Genomic DNA, 25183 nt, shown 5'->3' with positions numbered 1-25183 from the left:
ATCTAGAATTGGTCGAGCTTTAACAAAACATGGAAATTCTACATTAAAATTTATGCCACTTGTCTTCTATATCGTCTACTTGAGATGAAACTGAACCGCAAAAAGGTTCTCTGCTCTTTACTTTTTTTTTTAATATATTTTTCATTTGTGACCAACAAAAATACCAAGACTTTATCTTCTTCTTCTTCTTTTTTTTTTCTTTTTTTTTTTTGGCTCGGCTATTATTTGCTTTTACCCAACTAAGCATTTAATATTTTTTATCATCTATTCTTATTTGTTGATGGTTTGATGATCAATAAACTTCTTGCTTGACCAAAACGAGCCAAACCGAATGAAGCACAATTTTGTACAAGATTGACTTGGAAACCAAAGTGAGAGTCATGCGTGTATCATTGTGACAAGAGAATAATAAAACCTTCCCAACTATACCCGTTTTGAGTCTCTGAACTTTGGAAAAAACGTCAAACATTTCTTGGTTAACATCGGAATTTGAACAAGCATAACTTGAGAGATTTATCTACATAAAGCATGACAAGTCAAACTTAGAGACATCATGTTTTAGGAGAGCGAAAGAAAAATAAAGAAAGAGATAAACTTTGCACAAAGGAACGACTAGCTTTGAGTTCATGTGACTAAGTCTAAAAATAAGTTCAACAAATTGAAAATTAATCAAACATTTGGTTTATTTGATTTTACATAGATTTTAGTGGTAGAAGAATAGTCTCAAGTCTAAGTGTTACACTTACTCAAGCAGAAAGGAGAGATTAAGGGAATGAATGATCTCTTAAGTCTTAACCCATAAGTTACTCCAAAGTCTTTTGCTCTACTAATTCATGGCTCACTTTTTCCTATGATTTTAAATTTATTTGCTCACACAAATAGCTTGAAATTGGGATTTTGTCAACTTGCCCATGAATGTACTAGGAAATGCCAAAATTAAGGTCTTGTTACTTCAATAAGACTTTGGACTCGGAATTCAAATCTTTGACACACTCACATTCCAGATTTTCTTTGATTTGATCGTATCACACAAGCAAAATTAGAGCACTAACTATTCCAAAAACGAAAACAATAATATTAATACACTTAAAATCTAAAAAAAAAGATAGAAAAAAAAAATTCATTTTCTTCCATTCATTCTTTTGAACCGAGACAGAGAACAAATACAGGACTGTAAACTGTGGGCAAAAAATTATTTACTTTTATTAGAGTGAGAGAATATACAAAATGAAAAATCTAATAAAAAAATTCTCCAGTATGCTCGAGAGTTTGAGATGTTCCCTCTTCGCATAGAAAACCTTTTTTTTTAATGTACATATGTTTTTCTTCTCGCCCACAAAACTGAAAACTCGAGATTATTGAGATTTGGTGTTTTCTTAATTGTCCTTGGTTTTTCCATCATCTTTGCCATCACCAAAAATGTCTTCGATCATATCCCACGGCAAAAGATCGAAACTTTTTTCAGGCCGCGACACGTTGAACCTCGAATCCCAAACTTTCGAATCCAGTGAATCTGATAGATACAACTGGTCAACCAAGCCCGGTTTGGTGTCCGAGCTTTTCTCATCATTCTCGGTCCTGATTCCGCTCAGTCTTTTCAACTGACCACAAGAATCAGCCATGTTGACCTGACACTCGAAGGACGTACACGAGTCATCTTGGAAGACACAGTCCTCCTGAAAATGACCCGAAATCCCATCGAAACGGTCGAACTCACGTCCCTTGATTGTTGATTTCGATGCTTGATGTACTGCGCCGTAGTTTTTCACTGCTCCGCCGTCGTCCCCATCATCGCTACCATCTGAATCTTCGCTGTCTTCTCTTTCATCTCTTCCACCCGAACCCTCATCGCGGGGAAGTTGGTCGTCGAGGGACTCGATCGCGGAGTCATCCTCGTCATCCGAATCTCGAATCGCGAGAGAATTTCCTCTGCTGATTCCGTGCCACTCGTCGTCGTCGCTGTCGATATCCAACGACCAGGATCGGTTCTGAGAGGCACGCTTCCGAAGCATGAAGACGTTAAAGTAATAGCTGACGATATCCTTCTTGCTCCGACCGGGAAAGAACGCGGACAGTCGGCTCCAGAAATCCCTGCCCAGCGACGCGGGGTTGGAATACACGACCTCGTGAAAGTCGAGCTCTTCTTCTTCGCTCCAATCACGGGAAACCTCCTCCTCGCCCATCTGGTCGAAGCCCAACTTCACGAAGATTTTGTCTCCAATGGATTCTTTCAAACGCTCCTGTTGCTCTCTGACGTGCTGTCGCACACACCTGATCGAACCCGCATCCATACAGAAACACTCTTCTCTGCCTCTCCCGACCCCATCATCCTCGGGGACCGGGAGCTCCGGATCGAGCATCGGTAAAATACACGTCCCCATTAGCCTTTTCTCCTCAGCACTAATTTCGACCGCTTTGGATTCAAGTGTTTCAGTCCGTTCTATCTTCTTCTCACTCGTGTTTCCCTTCCAAATTGGGATGCTCGCTTGGTGATCTTGACCGACCGGAATGTGCCGTCTAGGAGAACAATTCAACGACGAAGAATAAGGGTCCTGTAGAGGAGGAACAAATGGCCTCCTTGGGAAACCAGATTCAGAAGTACATCCCGAAGAACGCTGTGCATTTGCAACTCCTTCAAAGAGACCAAAGTTGGTATCTTCTTCGCCGGTAGTTTCATTCACCGGAGACGAACAGCTCAGGGTGACAAAGTCCTTTTCTTGCGCTTCAGCCCGTTGAAACTTACACGACCCACCCTCATCCTTGCCTATGAGTTTTCATAACAAAAGCCAGATGATAAGAGAACCGAAAGAAAAAGGCGTGTAGTATCAGTGCTCAAATATATCCCATGTTCTCGTGTATTGTATACCTATGGTGAAATGATCTTGGGGTGCACTGTAACAAGAAACGAGCTCTGCCAACGGGGCTGGCTTGTTTGTGTATTCTAGTTGTCTCGGGTGCTTGAAACGTAGCCCGTCGAACTCCAACTCCTCAAAAGGCCTCTTGCATCCCATAATGACCTAAAAGGGTAATTAAATTGATTTAGCTCATTACAAATGCAAATAAAGAGAACAAAACACAGCAACCAAAACACATGAACAAATAACTCCAACAATTTTAGTCATGGTAAGTATAAGCACATATGGCATAGGAGCCAATCTATTAGTTACTTCTAACCACAAGACTATTTAAAAGAATCTCTACACTCGACTCTAATTCTCATCCTTCCTCTCAGTGACTTTCCTTACTGGTATTGATTAGGCTTATTAGACACATAGCAAGTAAACAAAGAGATTATAACCCACCCTCACAAAAGTATCTACAACACCGCAAATAATGTGTACATCATAACCAGTATATTTTTATATTATTATTACTAAAAGGAACAAATTTATTAATTATTAAAAAGAGAACGGTTAAAGAAAGTGATCACAGATCAAATTGAGCATCCAAATCGTATAAACGGGTGCTGAATTTCATCCCTATACCTTTTAATTAGCGTTAGATCGTGTATCCCCAACTCAATTAGACATTAACTAAAAGCCCCAAATTTGAAAGAAGACCTAACCCTAGGTTTACGATTCAATGCATAAATCGATAAATTACGCCAAAATAACGCATGATATTGCCGAATACATACCAAATAAACAAAAGCCCTACAGAAATTTCAGTAAATAACAAGCCCTAGCAGATCGAAAAAATCAAAACCCTAGAAATTCAAGAATCTCAAAATTTCACAAAATTTAGGACAATATCTCATGGGGTAACAACAGATCGGAGGCCAAACAAGCATAAAGAACAATTGATTCAAAGATTAAGTACCTAAAAGGGTCGATTTGAAACCGAAACCCTAGATACGTCCGATGTCAACGTCCGGGTATAAAATTGGGGTTAATCTTCAAAGAAAAACACAGATCTGAGCACAGAGTGGTCCGATCTAATGATTATGTAAACAAATTTCAGAAAATTTCAAGAAATCGAAGGTCGATCGAAAAGAGGGATATTTTTAGGTTAAACGATGAAAGTCTACGGTTCGTGATTTTCGGTACGAAAAGACGGTTCGAAAAAAGAAAATATAAACAATAAAGAAAAGGGTTAATCTTGTGATACGGGATCGTTTGGCGTTGGACTAGGACTTATATCATGTGCGATTTAAAACAAAACGATTCGTTTTGGTTATTGGTTTAATTACATACGTCTCTGACTTGTGCTAGCTAAATTACAAATATAACCCCTTCTCACTTGTATGTATAGACGAGTGCTGACAAACCTTTACAAATATCCTATATAAAATATATTTTTAACAATCCTTTAGGGCTTGTTTGTTTCTCAACTTGAAAACTGTTTTTGACTTTTCTAACTTGAACAGTTTTATAAAAAAACTGAATTCACTGTTTATTTGATGATTCTCAGAACACAACTCAAAAAAATTTCAAACTGTTTTCTGTTTTAATGAAGAAAATCAAAAAACAATTTTTAGGTGTTTTCCAATTTTTTCACTCAACTTTTTTAACTTTTTTTTTTCTTTTTTTTTAATATCTCATCTTGACATCTCCTTCTCTCCTATCAACATCATTTCATTTTTCTCACTTTTGATTATCGAATTTATTTTCGTTCCCTGAAAAACTTAAGTTTTACAATTATGACAAACTTTAAACAATCGAAACTTCATTTTACAAACTGTTAATTGGCCGTGATCCTCTCGTCGAGTACATAAGTTTTCATTATTTTTAGTCAACATTAGGTATCAAAATTTGATATTTGTTGTATTGACTATAAAGACAAACGGTGTTTTCCGATGAACTTGTGAACAATCATTATAACTAAAGGTACGACCATTATATTCACACCAAACACTTTCAATTAGTATATATCTCGACGCTTAATTCTTATGTGAATTATTACACTACAATTACAAAAAACTGAATAAAAAAAAACTGAAATCTTTACCAAACAGTTATTTGAAAACAACTGTAAATTTTTTTTACAGTACAACTATATGAAAACAAAAACAGTTTGAGTGAACAACCAAACATGCCCTTAATGTTTTAAAGAATTCGTTGCAATTAATCAATTTAGATATGCTAGTTTTATTTTATTAAAAATAAAACTCACCAAGTCGAAGTAAATTAATTAATTGTTTAAATTAATTTGATTTACTTCGACTTAGTGAACTATTTTTCTAAGTAAATTAAATTAACTTAATTAGTTAATTAATTTATTTCGACTTGTTAGTCTATTTTTTTAATATAATGAAACTTTAACTATTTTTTAAAAGCAGAATGGGCTATTAGGCCACTAATTTAAATCTCTTACATTAAATTAAACTAAACATTAGATTGTTCTCTCAGTCTATCTAGTGTTTACATGAAAAAACATTAAATGACAAAAATAAAAATTAATTATGCAAAATCATTAAATAATACAATATATATGAAAACAAAATAATATCAATCTAAACTCATCAATTGAACCAAAGTTTGAGATACCGTTTACCGTTACCGTGCCAAACTTGGAATATATGAGTATATCCCTTACCGCAAGGGTTTACATTGAGTTTTCAGGGAATGAAACCGGTAGATTTTCCATAGTAAATAAATATAAAATAAGTTTTCACAATATTTTTTATTTAAATTTATTTTGTTTAAAATTGCGGTAAACCTCGGTTTTCTTGCGGTAAACTCCGAATTTTATGAAGTTTTTATATGAATCAGACTGATTTTTTTGCATTAAGGGATTCTCTATCGGCACCGGCGCGGTAAACCCCGATTTTACGTGTATTTCACGGTTTTGTATGCTTCGTTACCGGGATCTGGCGGTAAGCGATATGCTGCGTGGTAACCCACCGGTTACCCCGGTAACTCAAACCTTGAATTACACTACTAATAATGATATTGTTTGGCATTGTTTATTAGAAATTTGTAAGTAACTAAGTCATCTTAATCTTAACGTTTGGGATTTAACCAATGTTTAGAAAGTTATGGGAAAATAGCCATATATATGAGGTAGCAGTTGAGGTAATGGGTTAAAATTCCAAATTTGTCCTTAAATCAATTTAGCCTTTTTTTTCTGTGTGAGATTTTTTTTTTTTTTTGCGTGTTTTTTATTCTTTCGCGTGTGTTAATTAGATACATACCTTTCATGTCACGTTTTCATCGTAGTTAGTTAGCATTTCAATTTTTAAGCGTGTTTTTCTTGTTTTAATTAGCATATTTTTCAGATTAGGCCACGTCGCGCGTTTATTTTTTCTTTTAATCAGCCTATTTTTCAGAATGACCACGTTATTCTACTGGTTTTTAGTTGGTAGTTATCGTTTTTTGAATTGGTTTGACTTAGATTTCAAAGCGCTAAATATATTCTCACGATTTTAGAACGTTTAAGTTTAAAACAAACGCTAAAAAGTTCCGAATGGACCTTATCTGTTGCTACGCTCAAGTTTCAAATGGCTGGATCGTCTTGGTCATTGGTTGAATCAGGTACGTTTAGATTTTTTTTAACGTTGATATAGTTATCTGACATCTTGTGTTTTCGTTAGCAGTGAGGATTTCTGAACGGCAGTATTTTGAAAAAGGTAGTTCTTTGCTATCGGATAATGAAGAAGTTATCATTCTTGAAGGTGAATTTGTTTTGTTTGATGATACGCAATTGAAAAACTGCACGATGAATGTGGATGTTAATGTGAATAACATTTTTTTGCATAAAGATATAATGATTTCTGCGTTGACTATGATTGCGTTAAGAAAAAAATTTGAATTCCGGGTGAAAAGGTCTGGCAAGAGTCGATATTGTATTGTCTGTTTGAATACTGATTGCTCGTGGAAGTTGAATGCTAGTGTATGTTCTCAATCCAAGTTTTGGGTGATTAGGTCTTTAAATAAATATCATAATTGCTTTGAAAAGAACCTTATACATCGTCATAAACAAGTGACATCTTCATTAATTAGCACAGTTAAGTTAACAAAGACTTTCGAAGCTCAATGGCTGACAAGTATACACCAAGAGCTGTAGCAGAGATCATGCGTACACGTTTTAAAGTTGAGATCAGCTATTACAAGGCGTGGATGGCTCGTTCCAAGGCTTTACTCAATATTCGCAGTGATTTCGACAAATCATATTCTCATCTCCCCATTGTATGCGATATGATAAAAGAAAAGAATCCAGGTATTTTTTTTTATTATTGTAATTATTGTGGTTTTTTTGGTTTTGATTATATGGCCAATAACATTTTTTTTAGAATTGTTGTTTTGACATTCATGATATATATTTACAGTTATTAACATTTATTTACATATGAGTACCTTTAACTGGTTTGATTTAAGCTGTAATAATTTACGGTTATTAACACTTATTTATCTTTTTCATGGGCACTTACACTGTAACAGAAAATGATGCTCAAGAAAATTTCCAATATTTTTTTTTCTGACAATGGGGGCTTCTGTGCATTGGCGGAAGTTTTGTCAACCTTTCATTTCGGTCGACGGGACTTTTCTCAAAGGTAAATCACACAAGACATTACTATTGCCCATGGCTCAAGATGGTGATGATAATCTCTTTCCCTTGGCTTTAAGTATCGTTGATTCAGAAAACGATAAATCTTGGCATTGGTTCATGACTCATCTGAGAGTGGTTTATGGTGTTAGAGATGGTTTGGTTATTGTGTCCGATCGAAATACATCAATTCCAAAAGCTATTCATAAAGTATTTCCCGAGGCTAACTATGCACTGTGTATGCAACATCTTTGGGTGAATATGAAGGCAAAGTTTGGAAAATCTTATTATGGACCACTTTTTTACAATTGTGCAAAGGCATATACTCAAAAAGATTTTGACTGTTGGCTTGAAAAGATGACTGAGTCTAAGCCTAACATGAAACAATATTTGCTAGATGCGAAACCTGAATTATGGTCGCGGAGTCAATTTGTGAGCAAGAGGTATACTGTCATGACTACAAACATTTCTGAATGCTTAAATTTTGTGATGAACGAAGCGCGTGGCTGGCCAGTTGCTTGTTTGGTTTTAGTTTTCGGAGTTTATTACAAAGGTGGTTTAATGAAAGAGAGATCTTATTCCAGGAATGCTATTTGGTTTTACTGAGCATGCTTTTGATATTCTTTTTAACTCTGAAGATGATGCTCGGACGATGAAGATATTTTTTTAATGATGTACAGTACTGGAAATTTATGTCAATTATCGGAAATTGATACATTGCTTTATTATTTTTCTTTTTTAGGTGAATATCATCAATGACCACCAGTTTGAGGTTATTGATGGTGCCATTCATAGAATTGTCGAAATTTCTAATAAGACATGTACATGTGGCGTTTGGAAATTAGATGATTTTCCTTGCTCTCATGCGGCTGCGGCGTTATATCGTAGAAAGCTAAAACCATTTGATTTTGTGACTTCATATTACACTAGACAAAATGATGTTGTCATTTATGCTCAAGATATTGTTCGTATTGAAAAGAAAGGTGATTGGGAATCACCTGAAGATGCTTATGGCATTCATCCACCAGTTTACAAAAGAAAAGCTGGGAGGCCAAAAATGCAGAGGTATCGTTCCAAGTCTGAGTTATTTCACCCATACCATCAACGATGCAGCAATTGTGGAAAGGAGGGCCACAACAAGAGGAGATTCAAGTTTCGGACAAATGATTAATGATTTTTTTTAGTTTCAGAATGTTCTGTTTTTTGTAGACATTTTTTCATGTTTCTCAGTTTGATTAAATTTGTTTTCATGTTAGTACTTTGATTCCTTATTTTTTTTGCGATATCTTTAACTTTTGAACTCCTTATTATTTTCAAATTTTAAGATCATTTACACTTTTTATCTTTGTTTTTAAGGGACTAATTGCCGATTATTATCAAACATTATTAATACATATTTAATGTTTTGAAGTGAAAATTCCAACACAACTAGTTAAAGGTTAAGTGTTAATAACCTTAAATTATTACACCATAAATCAAAACAGTTAAAGGTAGTGACGAATAAATAATTGCTCGTGGTAGTTGAATGCTAGGATTTTCAATAAAGATCATAATTGTTTTGGAAAGAAATTGAGTTTGTTAAACAGGAAATTAAAAAACCATGCTATAGTACAAAAAAAAATGAAAACAAGTATAAAAAAACCATGCTATAGTATCAAACAAACATAGAAAGATGGAAGGTATTATATCTCGTGTAATTAGCTGTGACACAGCAGCTCAAATCTGGAAAACAGTGGAAGTGTATTACGTTCAATTATGCTCAACAAATTCGAGCCAAAATTTCTCAATTCAAGTCTCAATTGGCGAGAACTTGAAGATCAGGAATCTGGTGGATCTGTACCTCTTGTTGGAAGCAAATTTGAAGTCAAAGAGCATGTTGAAGCAATCTGCAAAGGTTTGCCTGATGAGTACGAAACGTTTATTCTAGCAACTATAGCACGAAATGAAGTGTTCACGGAAGAAGAAATTGAAGCTCTACTATACATAAATAATAAGGGGTCGTGCAAACTATGCTATAGTACCAATTAATTGTTGCATAAAGTACCAAAAACCTCAATTACTAGTACAAAAAAACAAGGGATATAGTTTTGAATTTTTTGCATATTCTATATGCCTAAATCGAAGATGGGCTGGCTATTGGGTTGGCTTTTCGACGGACTGGTGTTTTTGTAGCAGCTGACCTCTTGATTTTCCTTCGAGGACGTTCATTTACTGTTGGTCCCGCAGTAGTTGTTTTTACGGTTCGTTCACGTTTCTTCCTGGCCAAAGGCTATTGGGCTTCACCTTCTTGAACCACCTGTGTATGTTGATCATCAATAAGATCGCTATCATCAAAGTCTTCGATGTTTTCTATCAAAAACGCGACATCATCATTGAGTCTCGTTATTTGGGTCGGACTATATTATGAGTTCTTTAGGCTTGCTAATATCGGGGACAATTCCTGTTAATATTCATAATTACAAAAATCATGTACGTATTTACAATTATTAACAGTAATTGATGTGACGAATAAATACAAAGTTTTTTTACATATCTTTTCTTTGACTATTCAGTTGATGTTTCTAGCTCTCACAACCGGTATGTTTTTGGATCCTACATCACCTGTGGTGTTGGCAATCATCTGTTTTTGAACTTTTGTTGCGTCGCCTTGGCGAGTAGCCGGTATGGAGGCTACATCTTGTGTAATCTTAGCGATTGGCTAGGCAGGAGGCTATACATGTGAACAAACGATTATTTACACATAATCACACTTATTTACAGTAAGTTTACAATTATTTACAGTAAAATTTTTAACTTACCACTTCTTTGACTAATCTGTTGATGCTTCTAGTACGACCAGCTGCTATTTTTTTTGTTCCTACATCACCAGTAGTGTTGGCAATTGGCTGGTCTGAAGCCTACACATATAATTTCCAATAAATTACGTCAGTCCTTGTTTGAAAATTGTAAACAAATTTAGACCTTAAAATTTTATTTTAATACCTGTTCTGGAACTTTGGTTGCGTTGCTTTGGTGTTTAACCGGTATGTAGACTATATTATCAATAATGTTGGCTATTGGTTGGGCTTGATGTACACATGTGAACAAAAGTTTAGTACAACACAAACTTATTGACTTTTTCAAAATTATTTAAGTGTTAAGTACCTGTTTTGGTTCTTTGGTTGCATTGCCAGTAGTTGAGGATTTGAACATTGATGTTGTAGGTTGTATTTCCTGAAATTAAAAATTAACAAATAAAACCATTATAATTATTTACATATATTGTTAATAACTTTTAAACTTATTGAATTTTCATCATGGTTTGTGTTTGACAATTTATCTACAATGCATCTCATCTACAAATTTAAAAATTTAAAAGTTAATTATTGTTTTTCTAAATTTTAATGACTGCAAGATTTTTACCATGGCTGATAATGTCATTTGCGCTGGCATCTTTTTTGCTTGTGCCCTACGCACCTCCTGTTATAACATTTGTGTATTATTTTCACTTATTAACAGTAATTTATATACATACCACAAACCATGATAATACCTTTAAGGTTTCGATAGTTGTATCTGGAGGTGCCCCAATTGGTGTTTCTATAACAACCTGTGTCATTGTTAAAAAAATGTTTTAAGTAACATAAATTAGTGATTTGTAGTGTTACCTGTTACGATGATTTATTTGCACTTGATTCCCTTGTGCGCCTTTCATTTTGATCATCATGTTACAAGTATGATTAAATTATGCTATTACAATAACAATTTGGAACAATGAAAAAATATTAAGCGCTCGTTATGAAGGTTATCATCATTGAAGGGTCTGTCTCGCGTATGGGCGTTGTATAATTCGTATTTGGACGTTCCTCGCTTCTTACATTGTTGGTTTCTTTAATATTCTTTGTAACAAATTGTTCAAGCGACTCAAGTTTGCAGCTCACCATGCTAAGCTCAGATTCTAGAGCTTCAATTCTAGAGTTTGCGACTCCTAGATCTGAAATTAGATCCTGAATTTGAGATTCCAATTTCGCTTTTTCAAAGTTGGGTGATCTAGAGCTGCTAGCGACATCTTTCCCTTATTTTGCAAACAAATTAACACATAAATACATATGTAAAGTAGTGAAATATATTAATTATGGATAATAATAGTAAATTACATACAAGCGTACCTTTGTTCTTGGGCACTTTTTTTGTAGTTTCAGTCTCTTGATATTCTGGGATGCCCAGATTTGTTGTATTCAACAAGTAGCCTGCTGCTATCTCCTCTTCAGTCGGTGTTATTGTTAGGATATCAATCTAAAATAATTAATACACAATCCGTTAATAACATCAAACACGTGTATGTTAGTTAATATTGTCATGAGTACATCTTCATTTTTGAAAACTAGCCTCTCTAGTATATCATATCCGGGGTTTTTGTGATAGGTCCACTTCAACATCCTCGGTATGACCCCCGAATAAGATCATGATGTGAATCCATGTACAGCAAACTGTGGAACAACTTCATATGCCCATGCAAGAAGATGGTGGAGGAAGCCTTCAAGATTGTAACCTTTCATGTATTTTGGCACAAAAATTCCAGATTTCTTCATTGATGCACATAGTTCTTCAAAACTCACTCTTCCCCAAGGATATTCATTAAAAATCCGGGGTTCATTTGCTATCAAAATATGCTCGTCCTTTATGTTGGTATTATCATGTTTTGGTAACACCATTGTTGATAAAATTTCCAAGTTGACAAATGCGACGCGATCTTCATCGGACGCACCCAATGTAGAAATAGCTAGCAGCGCCAATATATGATTAGGTCTCTTGGTTGCATCGCCCATGAAATAAGAGGATTCCAATCTGTTCTCGATTGGTCCGCATTTGAGTCCTGTAATTTTCATTTTTTCCACTTATTAACATATAATTGATATTAAAAATAATTACATAATCAAATATACCTTTAACCACATACCTTACATGATTGCAAAGTTATTTAACGTGAACACCAACTTGTTGCCTCCAAAGCTGAACCACAACCCATGGGAGTTTTTGATCTCAACCTGATGAAGAACGAGCAAGTGCATCAATTTCTTAGGGAACCTCAATTTCTTCAAAATAACCAAATGGTCCACTATTAAATAGCATTTCTTGTCTCTCATTAGTCAACCCTGCTATTATTTTATCATATATGTTAAAATTTATGTGCTTAACAATCAGTTGACCCTTATTCCAATTAATTTCTCTGACTACCTAATCTCCTTGCTGCACTGTTGCGATTTTTACGCGCGCAAGTGCACGTGTCGCTCAAGTAATATAGTGAAATAAGTACGAGTGTCGATCCCACGAGGAACAAGCTTAATTAACAAACAAATCAACTAGCACGAATTGAACTAAAATGAAAGATGGAGAGATGTCACAAATTATTGACAAGTTTTAAAACAATTAAATAACAAAATAATCAAATAAAAGTTGCAAGCAGAAAGAGAGGCTAAGGACCAAGGCTTCACGGGTTTATTCAACGGTTTGGATACACAAATTTGACGCACAATCAATAATCAACTCACTACTCTTTGCTAACCATACTCACAGAATAATATTGCTAAATCTCTCTCGAGCATCTAACAACCTATGTCAACGCTAGGAAAATCTTCTTTCGATCTCAATCCCTAACAAAAACATGCATTCATATCAAGAGCATTCACACGATTCTATGGCAACCTAACTATCTCTAGCCTAGGCATGCATCATAGTAATTCAAACCAAAACACTAACAACCTAATCTTTCTCAAGCATCAAGTTGAAGTATTAAATCATGAACAAGGTAGCTAATCTCGATCAAGCATTAAAAACGGATTTGAATTAAGCAAAGTAGTAGAGAATGGAAATTGAATTTCAATATATTAAATCATATCCATAACCGCATCCTAAACCCGCTACGCCATAGTCCTTAATGGAATTAGTTCATGGCGTAGCGAGAAAACAAAAATAAAATAAAAGAAAAAGAAGTAGCAGAAACCATAATTGAAAACTAAATTGAAAATTAAAATACAAGTGTTCAAGAGTAAAAGTGAAGAAGAAAACTGTAATTGGCGCGAATTGATGAAGAACGGCTCTCCTCTTTCTCTCTATCTCTCCCAAACACTAAGAAAAACAATGAAAAAGTGTCAAAAGTGCTAAACAAGAGATTGAGAGGTGTATTTATAGACCTAGGTCAAAATCCTTGGGTTTCTCTTAATTTTCGGAGCAGATTGGGTAATTAAAAGTGATCCAACGGCTCAGATCGACTCCAAATCAGCGTTTCCTCTTTTTTTGTCTCAGCGGACCTCGCGGCGAGCAGTTTGATGGTCGCGCCGCGAGGTTGACATCCCGGAAGACCTCGCGTTCCGCGCTTCATGCTCGGAGATCGATTTCGGCGATTTTCAGAACCTCGTGGTGCGACCCCCTAGGGTCGCGCCGCGCACTTTTTTTTCCCTGCGCGCACCGATTTTGTAACGGCCATAACTCCTAGCTCCGATGTCCGATTCTTGCAAATAAATATGCGTTGGAAAGCTAAGAGAGAGCTCTATCCAATCATGGAATTGGATCATCCAAAATATTTACTTCAAACTCTCAGAATTGTTCACAAGAGGACGCTGTATTTCTTCTTTGCTCTAACTTGGCGAAAAGTCTTCGAATCTTCTCAAAATGGCTCCGTTGCTTCACGTGATGCTCTACTAACCTCATTAATATCATTGGCCTCTAAAACCTACAATCTCTCAAAAACATACAAAAAAACATCACAAATACTCGAGACAAGCTTGGATTTAGTCGGGAAAATAGGAGTTTTCCGCGTGATTAACGCACCTATCATGCACAAATTGGAAATAAATGTTACTTAATGATAATGATTTTTTTTCGATGCTTTGAAGCTTAAATTTACCTCTGGAATAATCATAGTTACTTTTGAAGCAGAAGCTTTGCTTTTTTTTTTTTATCTTTTTTCTTCACCTTCTTTAACTTATTATGGGATCTAAAATCGGTAAACAATGATGATTAATATACATTATTAATATTTACTTCAAGATCATAAAAATTTCCAAACATTTCAAATACAAACACATAAATCATGAATCCTTAAAATAGAATATAAAAACATAAAATCTAAAAACCATAAATCTTTTTTCTAATACAACAGGTACCCATATGTTTTTCACCGACGTTGATTTAAACAGTTAATTTCGGAAATCATCAACCCATCATCGGTACCCAATATTTATCATCAGCCTATCATACTTACAGGTAACCATTGTGAGAGTGGATATCGTCACCATCCACCAGGCAGGATGGACCTAATGGGCCCATAGTCAGTCCGGCCCAAGATCCAGTTCGTCCAAGTAATCCAAGACTCAGACGAGATCGGCCTAAGACAATAGCAAGGAATACTTCCTAACTCGACCCGGGCCCATAAATGTTCCTAGACGGTCCCGCCAATTAATCCGAATGGGTGGTCTCCTAAGAAACGGTCAAATCGCCTAAAGATGGGGATGTATGCGAGATTGGAGGATCGAAGACCGGCTCTGCACGTACACGTGTATCGATCTGAAGAGGCAGGAGAATCGGCGAGCTAGCTATAAAAGCTCGTTCCATCTTCATTTTACGGGTACTGAATATTTTTGAAAGATTGCCATATATTTTCTGAATTCATTTTAAAGTTTTCCTACTCATTCTCGTTCGGATTTTCTATTCTTGTAAGGTTTACATTCAATAATAAATAAAGGGAATTTCCTTTCGCTCTTTCTATATCCAAATTGGTGTTATCCATTAACTTCTTTAGGATTTCGGTTTAATCTTCATAATCGGATTCTGAGACCCTTCTTTCGTATAAATAAATATATGAGACAACTCAAATAAATCTGGTATAGATTGTTGGGACGAGAAATCGGCTCAACAACCATCATCGGAAATTTTTGTAAATATTTAAAACATTTTTTATTTCCGAAATCATTGTTTGGGTTTATGAAAATAAATTTTGCTTTTCGAAAATCATCCTTACATATATGAGCTGTATGAGTAATAAATTTTGCTTTTTAAAAATCATCCCTAAATTTTTCTCTACGAATCCCTAATTTATTTCACTGACATTGAACAAAAATGATAATCATTGTAAATAAGTAATAAAACTTACAATCATTGCTTCTCCGAGTTCTATGAGCTCCAAATCTCGCAGATTTCTCCTCGTCTTCTTCCTCTGCATGTACAGTGATCTCTGTTTGAGCTTCGACTGAGATAAAAATATGTTTTTGAACGGCAACCCCAAACATCGCGTGTTAGGTTGGATAATCAGTTCTAGAAAATCACGAACCATTACACTTATCATTAATGGCTCTATTTTTTCAATTTTTTTACGTTTTATTTCCATCAATCTCGCGTGTTATGGGAAGTGAAATGTTTTCTTCATTAATAAATGGTAAGGATAAATCAGGCATTATTATTAGGCTATTATTGCCGTTTGGTTATTTTGCTAAAGTTTTGCAAACGTAGGCTAGTTCCCCAAAATTACGTTTGCTTTTGGTCATATATCTACACTGCCCTGTTTATTACGCCTGTTTTTAGATTTTTTTTGAAAAACTAAACTGTATTTAGTGTTTGCTAAACTCACTTCTTTTTAAAGTTGATAAGTGATTTTCAATATTTTAATAAAAATATAAAAAACTATATTTTGAAGTATTTTGTATTGTTTTTTACCTATACTTTCTTTTTCATAACTTTTTTGTTCTCCTACTTTAACTTTTAATCATAATTATCTTCATATTCTTCTATAAACTAGTTTTTTTATGTCACCAATATTCATAACTTATTTTTTACAATGCATAGTCTATAGTTTCCCACTTTAACATATTTTTTATACAACTAAGAATATCTTATTATTATTAACTATATTTTATATTTAATTATAAATATTAATAGAGATATATATATATATATATATATATATATATATATATATATTACCAAATACTAAATCTATTTTTGCTAACAGTTACAACAATTTTACAATAGTTTATCAAACACCTATTTGCTTTTGAAAACAACAGCATAAAACAACAGCATTTTCTTACAACATAATCTAAAACACTTTTTTTAAAAGTACATCAACGCCAAACGAAGCCACTGTCATCTCTAAACTCATTAAAACATTTATTCATGGTTTTTGGAACATTTTTACGCAAAACTACACAATTTCTCATCTTCAACTTAAGACTCTATTTTTAACACTAAAAATATTCATTTCTCGTTTTTCTATTAGTTTAATAGTTTATTATACTATAGTCCACATATATTAACCTTGTTTCTCTTATATCTAATCATATTACGTAAAAAAAAATTACATATTAAAACGATTTTGTAACTCTCAAATATATAATAACTAATATATTTTAAAAATAAACGGAATATTGGTGTTTTAGCTATATAACCAATTGAAACGCTTAATAGAAAATATTTGTCTAAAACTAATTAAATAACTAAATTTACAAAAATGTGCAAGAACTAGGTGTAGATAAATTTTACAGTTGAAATTTTCTTTGATATTGCACATTTTTTGGTTTGTTATATTTGATGTTGCTATACTAATATTGCATAAGTGATTATGGCATTATATTTGATGTTACTATAGTAATATTGCAAAAGGGATTATAGCATGTTTAGGATCCTGGTGAGTTTGATGGTGAAAGCTATGGAAGTACGCCATAGCTACAAGCATTATGCTCTTACTATTGTATGTCTCTGTCGGAGCGCCTTGGGAGTCCAATATGTAAATCCAAGGCGTCCTCTCGCTCGTACACCTTTCGAATAATAAACATTTAATGTTTGTGTTGTTTTTAGGCTTGAGATGAGGCAGGTAAGTGAGTGATGTACAAGACGTTTTGACCCTCACCAAGACATATATAATAGCCGACATGACTGAATTGTGAGAAGTTCTTCAAAAATAGAAAAAAAGAATATTTTTAACATAATTTGAAAAGAACAACAAGGAGTCTAAAAAGAGTTGTGGTTACACTATTGATGTGATCGTCCTTGAAGCGATTAGTGGCTTCTAACTTTTAAAAACGACACCTCGAACGATAATTTTACAAAGACTTAAGTCGATTTTAAATGAATTTAAGAAGAAATTTTTGGGCTTTTAAAAGCGAAAAACAATCCAAATGCAAATTTTTTGTGGTGTGCTTATGTAGACCAGAAAACTACACATGTCGTAATCCTGGTGAGATATTAAACAACTAAATGGTACAATAAAAGGCAAAGAGACTTTACATTTTGTTGTTTTGCTCTGATGGAGCCGAAGACCGAAAAAAAAAATTGAGCATGTGTGTTCTTTTTAAGCCTCTTCTCCATCTCAAAAACACGATCACCATCACAACCATCTTGTTCATTCTCATAATGTTAGAATATTTTACATCGATTATGGATATATCTTTTGTGCTCCTTGTGAAGGTCAAGGGTTTATATTCTCATTACCAATTAGTTTTAAAATGGAACCTCATGATACTTTAAGATGGTATTAGAGCCAGACCCACGTATCGATGTTGGTCAACGTGTGGATGTTCATTCCCACAAACTTCACGCTCTAGATGTCCATCCTAGGGCGTGAGATGGTGTATAGTTAGAATATCCCACGTCGACTAGTTATGTATCATATGTGCTCCTTACTAAGGTCATGAGTTACTTCTCTCACATAATGCGATTGTGGCTCTCTAACCATGGGACTTAAAGAATTGAGTACTTTTAACATTTAAACTAGTTTTAGAACCGCGCTCGAGAGATAGGGGGGGGGGGGGGGACAACAAAAGAGAGAGGTAAAAAAATAAGAAAAAAAAAAAAACTCAAAGTCATCACGTGTTGCTGTCTGGCGAAGCCATGTTGCGGCTTCTAGATCAAAATTGAATGAGCTTGGATCCTTATTACTTAGGTAATGGATATTTCGTCGCACTCTTATATGCCTCCCCACCTAAAAATTATTTAAATCATATACAAGGTATTGATATATTAAGCTCTTCATAAATCAATATCTCAAACACCGCTCTATATCCGACAATGTTGACATAGTCAGATTTTAGATCGTAGTCCTTTCATAATTAAACATTCATATTTTGAGATAAAAATGTTACCCATTATCTATTATTCACTTCGTTACCCAATTTAAACAGGCTGGATAGTAGTACTCGTTATTTTTTAATAAACATCTAGGACCCGTTAAGATTTTAGCGAGTCCGAGTCCGGGTAACTAAATAAGTGGACTCAATCTATCCAGTACCGATTCGTAAACACTAAAAATTCTTTTATTAAGAATTGATCTATGATGCATTAGGTTGTTTCAAGCGTTAGTTACCACTTGACTAGCATTTTAATGTTGATTTATTATTTTTATATTAAAAATTAATTAAAATGGGTAAATGGGTGACGAGTCCGCTTCAAAAATGGGTAACGATTCCTAGCTCTGTTCTTGCATATTACCCCGCCCGCTTCAAAATTTCGGTAAATAGGTCCGAGAGCATGCCGCAACAAATGGAAGGGAAATGAGATCCATCCAATGCATTCTTTTCAATCTTTGTATCTATTACCATTCCTATGCACATTTCACTTAAAAATGCATTATATATAATCATCCAGACCAACTTCAAGTGAAATAGACGTGAATATTAAATGATTTTTTTAAATCAAAATGTAGAAAATATTATTATTTTTCTTTCAAAACTAATACTTCTATGGCGAAATTTACCATAAAACGCAATATTTTGTCGTCATATATACAATCTTAGTTCCCCTATTGATTTTTGTGGCCATGAAGAACTTATTTTTCATGTCCATTTCTCTCATTTGAAACAATTATGATTAAGCTTTGAAATAATTATAGTGCTTTTTTTTTAAAAAAAAATTGAGCGTTAATTTAAGACAACATAAACAGAGAAAATAAGAGGGGGAAAAAATCACCACAATTTAACAAGACATTTGTTTCTTTCTTTCTTTCTTTCTTTCTTTGTCAAGAATTGTAATTCTAAGCAGAAGTCAAGAAATTCTTGAACCACTGAACAGAGTTCTTAGGGTATCTCTTGAGCTTGTCCTTGTAATCAACAAAATAGAGACCAAATCTGGATGTATACCCAGCTGCCCATTCCCAATTATCCAACAGAGACCACACAAAATACCCTTTCACATTGCACCCATCTTCCCTGAAATTCCAACAACAACAACAAAAAAACATATCAATAAAAAAAATCAAATTAAATTTTGCACAAACAATTAAAAAAAAAAAAAAAAAAGCTATTTTGGCTTACTTGATTGAAGCCAACAAGTTTGTTAAGTAGTCATTGTGGTATTTGATTCTTTTGTCATCCTTCAGAGCCTTCTTGAGTGAATTCAGTATGTTATTTGAATCATCCATTCCTGTCAAGTTCCACAAAGAGAAGAAAAAAAAATGGTTAAAATTAGTTTTCATGAAAACAATTTTTTTTTTTTAAATAATTTTTTATACCATTTTCGGTGATGAGGACCGTTGGATTGCCGTACTTAATCTTGATGTAGTTCATAAGTTTTCTCATGCCACCAGGTACAATGTACAACCATATAGAAGCAGCCTGAAATAAATAAATAAAAAGAGCCGTTAACTTTTTAGACTTGTGTTGCAAGTCATCATTAGACCTACACACTCGCATACCTTGTCGCCGATCGGCTTCAAGCCCTTAAGCGCTGAAAAGGAAAAGAACAAGAACAAAACATAAAAATAAGCATAATATCTAAATAAATAAATAAATAATTCAATAGTTACATTATATTTAAATTTTCTCCTAAATAAACCGTTGAAAACATACGTGACGTAGAAGAAGCCGAGTCTGAGAAGGTGTCGTTGAGGAAACCCAAATTCGCATTGTTTGATGCGTAGTAAGTTGTGTAGTGATTGATTCCAACGAAATCCAGAGACCTTTTGAGCAAATAAGACTCAGATCCTGTGAAAGTCGGAAGCCGATTTCCTACTCTCTGTCTCATCGAAGCCGGATAATCGCCAAAAATCAACGGGTCGAGAAACCTATGACACTTAAAAGCTTTAGTTTTTACGCTTAGAAAGAGAAAAAAAATCTAAATTTTCATTTAAAAGCAATTAGTACCATCCAAGTTGAAAATCTTGAGCTCTTTGTGTGGCGTCGATGTCGGCTTTGGAATTCGACGCGGGTTCAAACCACATGACATCAAGAGACAACCCAATTGAGCCTTTCTGCTGCCTCTGCACAACCGAAAATGTCACATATTACATACAATATTATATATGTTCAGTTGATACCAAACCTGAGTACATTCTAAACCCTTCTTCTTTCTTATAAAAAAAACACATGAAAAAAATAATATATAATTTTATTTTAGTTTTTACGGTTAAGGGAAAGTTAACCGAAAAATTTGGTTGACAAGTTTATTATAACAAATTAAAAATCTGTTTTCCCTTGTTGAATTTGCATCTTCAACTGCTTAGGTTTTGGGTATGGGCTTGACTCTCTTGAGCTATTAACAATTCCAACTAAATATATATATTTTAACTTAATAAATTAAGGATGCATTAGCTATATAGCTTTATTTACAATTTTAATTGCCATTTAGTCAATCTTTTGTAAATTTTTGGTAAATAGCCATGACCAATTATTTACACGCTTAAATTGGCTGAAATACCCTACCATAATTTTAACAAAAAATTAAGAAAATAGCCAACTTAAATGTTTGAAATTGCTAAATAGCCAACGTTTGATAAATCTCAAGTAAATAGCCATTTTCAGACATAAACCTTAAGTAAATAACCAGCATTTGGTATATAAAAGTGGCTATTTACTTAAGATTTACATTTGAAAGTGACTATTTACCTAAAATTTACCAAACATTGGCTATTTAGCAATATCAAACATTTAAATTGATTATTTTCCTAATGGACCCTAATTCTAATCGAATTTTGAATAAAAGGGCAACTAAGGAAAACAGAAAAATCCCACACAATGCCACATCATGTATGTGGCTATTTACGTAATATTTACTAAAGACTGGCTAAACAACAATTACAAAAATCTAAGTGGGTTAGTTTCCTAATTTTTTGTAAAATTTAGATGTTTATAGTTTTTTTGAATTCTTATTTAACTGAATAAAAAAAACATGATTTATGAATTGAACCCTTTGCTTTATTTGAACCAAAAATGTCATTAAAGCAAGGAATTGTCACTTCATCTAGCTATTCAATTTTCTTCTATATTTTGCAAAAACATTTTTCAACTATTACTAAAATCTATTTTTACCAAACACTTTAAAACAGTAGGGCTTTTAGAAAAAAAAAAAAAAAAAAAAAAAAACTAAAAGCATGCTTAATAAGCTAAGCTAAACACAGCCAGTAACTTAAATACCTTGTACTTTATCCTGTATATATTGGATGCCGCGGCGTGAGACAAGAGCACATTGTGTCCGACAATGTAAGGCTCGGTGCCAGAATTTCCTTCCTTGCAAAGAAGCCCGAGGATGACTGAGCACCGTCCCGGGGCTTGTAACCCGGCATCATAGCCTTGGATCGCAAACGTGTGTGGCTCGTTGAACGTGATCCAATTCTTCACTCGATCCCCGAAGTGCTTGAAGCACGTGTCAGCGTAGACCGTGAAGTCGTTTCTGCGATTAGGTCACTTCATTTAGTAGAAGAAAATAAATTATGTAGCAAGTGAATTTCTGACAATTGTTGTAGCATTTTTGTGCGTCACTTCTAGTAAAGTATAGTACAAATATTTGATTTAATTTAATTTATTACATGATTCGCCGGTCTAACCATCCCTTGTACTTGTCATCCAAAGCTTGAGGAAGATCCCAATGGTATAGTGTCACATATGGCTCAATACCTGTGTTTGATTTTTTTGGTTAGTAAGTTACTATAGATTTGAGATTTTTATTTATTTACCGATTTTATTTGGTGAGAGAGAATTAATTACCTTGGGCTAATAAGGCATCAATGAGTTTATTATAATGATCGATTCCTGCCTGGTTGATCTGTCCACTTCCATCTGGTACAAACAAAATCTTGAATTATTATCTGAAAATCGTGTTCTTAGTATTTATTATGATATTAATTCATTTTATTTGGCTAGTATTAAGAATAAATAAATAAATAAGGAAAAACGAGATTATAGTTACTTGGAAAAATCCGAGACCAGCTTATGGAAAACCTGTAAGCGTCCATTCCCATGTTCTTCATGAGTAGTACGTCTTCCTGTTGTAAACACATTTAAAAAATATATTATTATTTGACTATTAAAACTTGGAAAATAATGAGGAAAATGAAATCAAACAAGTATAGAGAGAAGTGTATAAATATCATACTTTATAACGGTGGTATTGATCAACTGCAACATCGGCGTTACTGAAATCTATGATTTTCCCTGTTATTTCGGCCAAAAATAAGTAAATAGATATATGTCAAGAAAAAATGATAAATGAATGATATTACTAAGAAAAAGTTGATTAATCTTAGTATGCCTAAAAAATAAATTTATTACAAAATGATGAATATGATTTTTTCTAATAAAATTATGAATATGCTAAATGTTGTTAGTTAGGAATAAATCTGGTCATTCGGAGCAGAACAGAAATATTATGTTCATTTCCATATCGAATTTTGTGGAACTAGCTAGAATATTTATCTGGAATATAAATTTCATTCCGTTTTGTTTCAAAAAGAAAAAAAAAATATAAAATCAAAGTCCTTGGCATACATTAGAATTTTCTTTTATAAAGGTGTATACGAAAAAAGAAATATCCGTTCGTGATTCTGGCTATTTGTCGAACAGAAAATTCCGTACCAGAATTCTAATAAGCATAATTACCATAAACTGTATATAAAATTACCATAAACTGTATATAAAATTACCAAATTTGTGAGAAAATGTGTCCCAAATAGAAGGCCCTCTTCCATCTTCTTTCACCGCTCCCTCGTACTGAGAGAGATTACAGAGAATTAAAAACTAATTAGAGTTGCAAAGCAATTCACAGCAAAAAAATAAACTAACATAATTTTGAAAATAATCAACTCCATAATAACAATGCCTTCTAATAAAATTATAACGTGTATTCTGTGCAAATATAATTTCTGTTGATTATGATGTGGAAAGTATGTTCTACAACAAGCAATTAATGAATCATACTACACTCATCTTTCATGACTTTTAATGAAAAATAACAGACTAAAAGCGAACTAGCATGTGACGTATTTCCAACTATTTTTGTTGTTGTTAAATAAATAAAAGGATCCTAAATAAAAATCCATTGTCCGTAACTCCACTTATCAAGCTAAACCTATCTTCTTTCATAATCATTCCTCAAAACCCAAGTAAATGTTATTATCATATTAGATTAAAAAAAGACATTTTAGGATATTATCCGTTAATTTACATTTTATATGAGGGTGTAAATTTTGATACAAAAGTCTGTAGGCAATACCATAAGCATTCACTGTTTCAAAAGAGAAATAAACATAAATATTCACTATATATTGTTATTATTATTTTCTTTCTTGCCATGGATATAAATATAATATAATAAATATGAATTAATAAAACAATTAATGTCTTTATTAATAAAGACATAATTATGAGCCTGGATCATATGAAAAAACAGAAACTCCGGATTAATTATAGGAATTCACAAAGACCACGTCCCTAATCCGGATCATCTAATAACTTCTATAATCAAACCGCACACCATAATTTATTAAAAATTCATCAAAATATTTATATATCTAATAATGGTTTTTTATCTTATCTCTTTCAGTGTAAAACAACCTGAATTACAAATAAATGCTATTTTCTCCGGACGAATTAACAACGCTCAATACTCACAGTAACTGTATTCTATAGGCAGAATATAATAATGCGAGTTTAACTATAAATTTTCATGTTCATGTCGTTTCCGTAGTGTCATGTCGTTTTGACTATTCAACACTTTATCGTCTGGAAATCAGATCTAAACGTACGTTCATTACAGGCCATACGCTTCCAACTTTCCTGTACTCTTGACTAGATCAACAGATTATTCTGAGCCAATATATATACATATATATGTATATACACAAACGACATGGTCTCGGAAATCAATCGTTTTTCATTTTTACAGAACAATCCAAAACCCTTAATTACCATGCACACACACAAGAATCTATATCTATGGATAATTATACTTTATTATTATTAATATGGGAAGAACTTACCTGAAAAGCAGAAGAAGCCGTACCAAAAACAAAGCCTTTAGGAAAGCTTGCTCTGCTGATATTCTGAGAGAAACAGGTTTTGAGTGACAAAGCAAACACAAAGATAACTAATAATGTGAACACCGAGTCTTTGCCTTTTCTTCTACCCATAGTTTTGAGTTTTCTTTTTCTTCAATATTATGCTTGGAATTTCGAACTGAAAGAAATAGAGAGGGTTTTTTGGAGGATGTATAAGGTTTAAAAATGAATGAGATAAGAGCGATACAAAGCTTTGATTATCAACTCTATTTATAGAGGAAATTTGAACTATTTAGGCAGAGGAATCAGTAAAGGACTAACAATGTGAAATGTGGTGGTTGAGAAATAGGAAAATCAAAGGGAGGCCAATAATGGGGATTCCAAGTGGGACATGTATGGCATATATATTATATTGCATTTATATAGGTGTTGGTTCCACAAAAATATTGAAAATTAGGGTTA

At 33.6% G+C, this 25183-nt stretch overlaps 3 protein-coding genes across 3 annotated transcripts; 1 reads left to right on the top strand and 2 right to left on the bottom strand.

Moving 5' to 3' along the window:
* Positions 1-1119: 1119 nt before the first annotated feature.
* On the bottom strand, positions 1120-4104 carry LOC149402859 (ELM2 domain protein). Its single transcript, XM_089609854.1, has 3 exons — positions 3820-4104; positions 2867-3017; positions 1120-2764 (listed from the first exon to the last, which is right to left on the bottom strand). The coding sequence occupies exons 2-3, from the start codon at positions 3009-3011 to the stop codon at positions 1377-1379; spliced, it is 1533 nt and encodes a 510-aa protein (XP_089465980.1). The 5' UTR covers positions 3012-3017; positions 3820-4104; the 3' UTR covers positions 1120-1376.
* Positions 4105-7422: 3318 nt separating this feature from the next.
* LOC149402858 (uncharacterized) lies at positions 7423-8656 on the top strand. Its single transcript, XM_089608545.1, has 3 exons — positions 7423-7928; positions 8039-8081; positions 8228-8656. The coding sequence occupies exons 1-3, from the start codon at positions 7423-7425 to the stop codon at positions 8654-8656; spliced, it is 978 nt and encodes a 325-aa protein (XP_089464671.1).
* A 10783-nt stretch (positions 8657-19439) lies between these two features.
* BGLU40 (beta glucosidase 40) lies at positions 19440-25028 on the bottom strand. The gene is made up of 13 exons (XM_089609173.1): positions 24704-25028; positions 23369-23435; positions 22822-22880; positions 22636-22711; positions 22434-22505; positions 22256-22343; positions 21864-22119; positions 20595-20710; positions 20301-20515; positions 20147-20178; positions 19964-20066; positions 19767-19875; positions 19440-19661 (listed from the first exon to the last, which is right to left on the bottom strand). The coding sequence occupies exons 1-13, from the start codon at positions 24851-24853 to the stop codon at positions 19487-19489; spliced, it is 1518 nt and encodes a 505-aa protein (XP_089465299.1). The 5' UTR covers positions 24854-25028; the 3' UTR covers positions 19440-19486.
* Between the last annotated feature and the right edge of the window lie 155 nt (positions 25029-25183).

The sequence above is a fragment of the Urtica dioica genome, chromosome 3 (assembly GCF_054948205.1).
Source record: "Urtica dioica subsp. dioica isolate 48M chromosome 3, U.dioica_male_clone48M_v1_H2, whole genome shotgun sequence".
Taxonomy (NCBI): Eukaryota; Viridiplantae; Streptophyta; class Magnoliopsida; order Rosales; family Urticaceae; genus Urtica; species Urtica dioica.
The sequence above is the reverse complement of the archived record's forward strand: the minus strand, read 5'-3'. Positions and strand labels throughout refer to the sequence as shown.

Excerpts from the sequence above, each read along its gene's own strand:
- LOC149402859 (XM_089609854.1), bottom strand. The coding sequence starts at position 3,011 with ATGGGATGCAAGAGGCCTTTTGAGGAGTTGGAGTTCGACGGGCTACGT. Across the intron at positions 2,765-2,866 it reads CCAAGATCATTTCACCATAG|GCAAGGATGAGGGTGGGTCG; the intron begins GTATACAATACA and ends GAAAACTCATAG.
- LOC149402858 (XM_089608545.1), top strand. The coding sequence starts at position 7,423 with ATGGGGGCTTCTGTGCATTGGCGGAAGTTTTGTCAACCTTTCATTTCG. Across the intron at positions 7,929-8,038 it reads AGTCAATTTGTGAGCAAGAG|GTGGTTTAATGAAAGAGAGA; the intron begins GTATACTGTCAT and ends TTTATTACAAAG. Across the intron at positions 8,082-8,227 it reads TATTCCAGGAATGCTATTTG|GTGAATATCATCAATGACCA; the intron begins GTTTTACTGAGC and ends TTTCTTTTTTAG.
- BGLU40 (XM_089609173.1), bottom strand. The coding sequence starts at position 24,853 with ATGGGTAGAAGAAAAGGCAAAGACTCGGTGTTCACATTATTAGTTATC. Across the intron at positions 22,881-23,368 it reads CACATTTTCTCACAAATTTG|GGAAAATCATAGATTTCAGT; the intron begins GTAATTTTATAT and ends CCGAAATAACAG. Across the intron at positions 22,712-22,821 it reads ATCAATACCACCGTTATAAA|GAAGACGTACTACTCATGAA; the intron begins GTATGATATTTA and ends TGTTTACAACAG.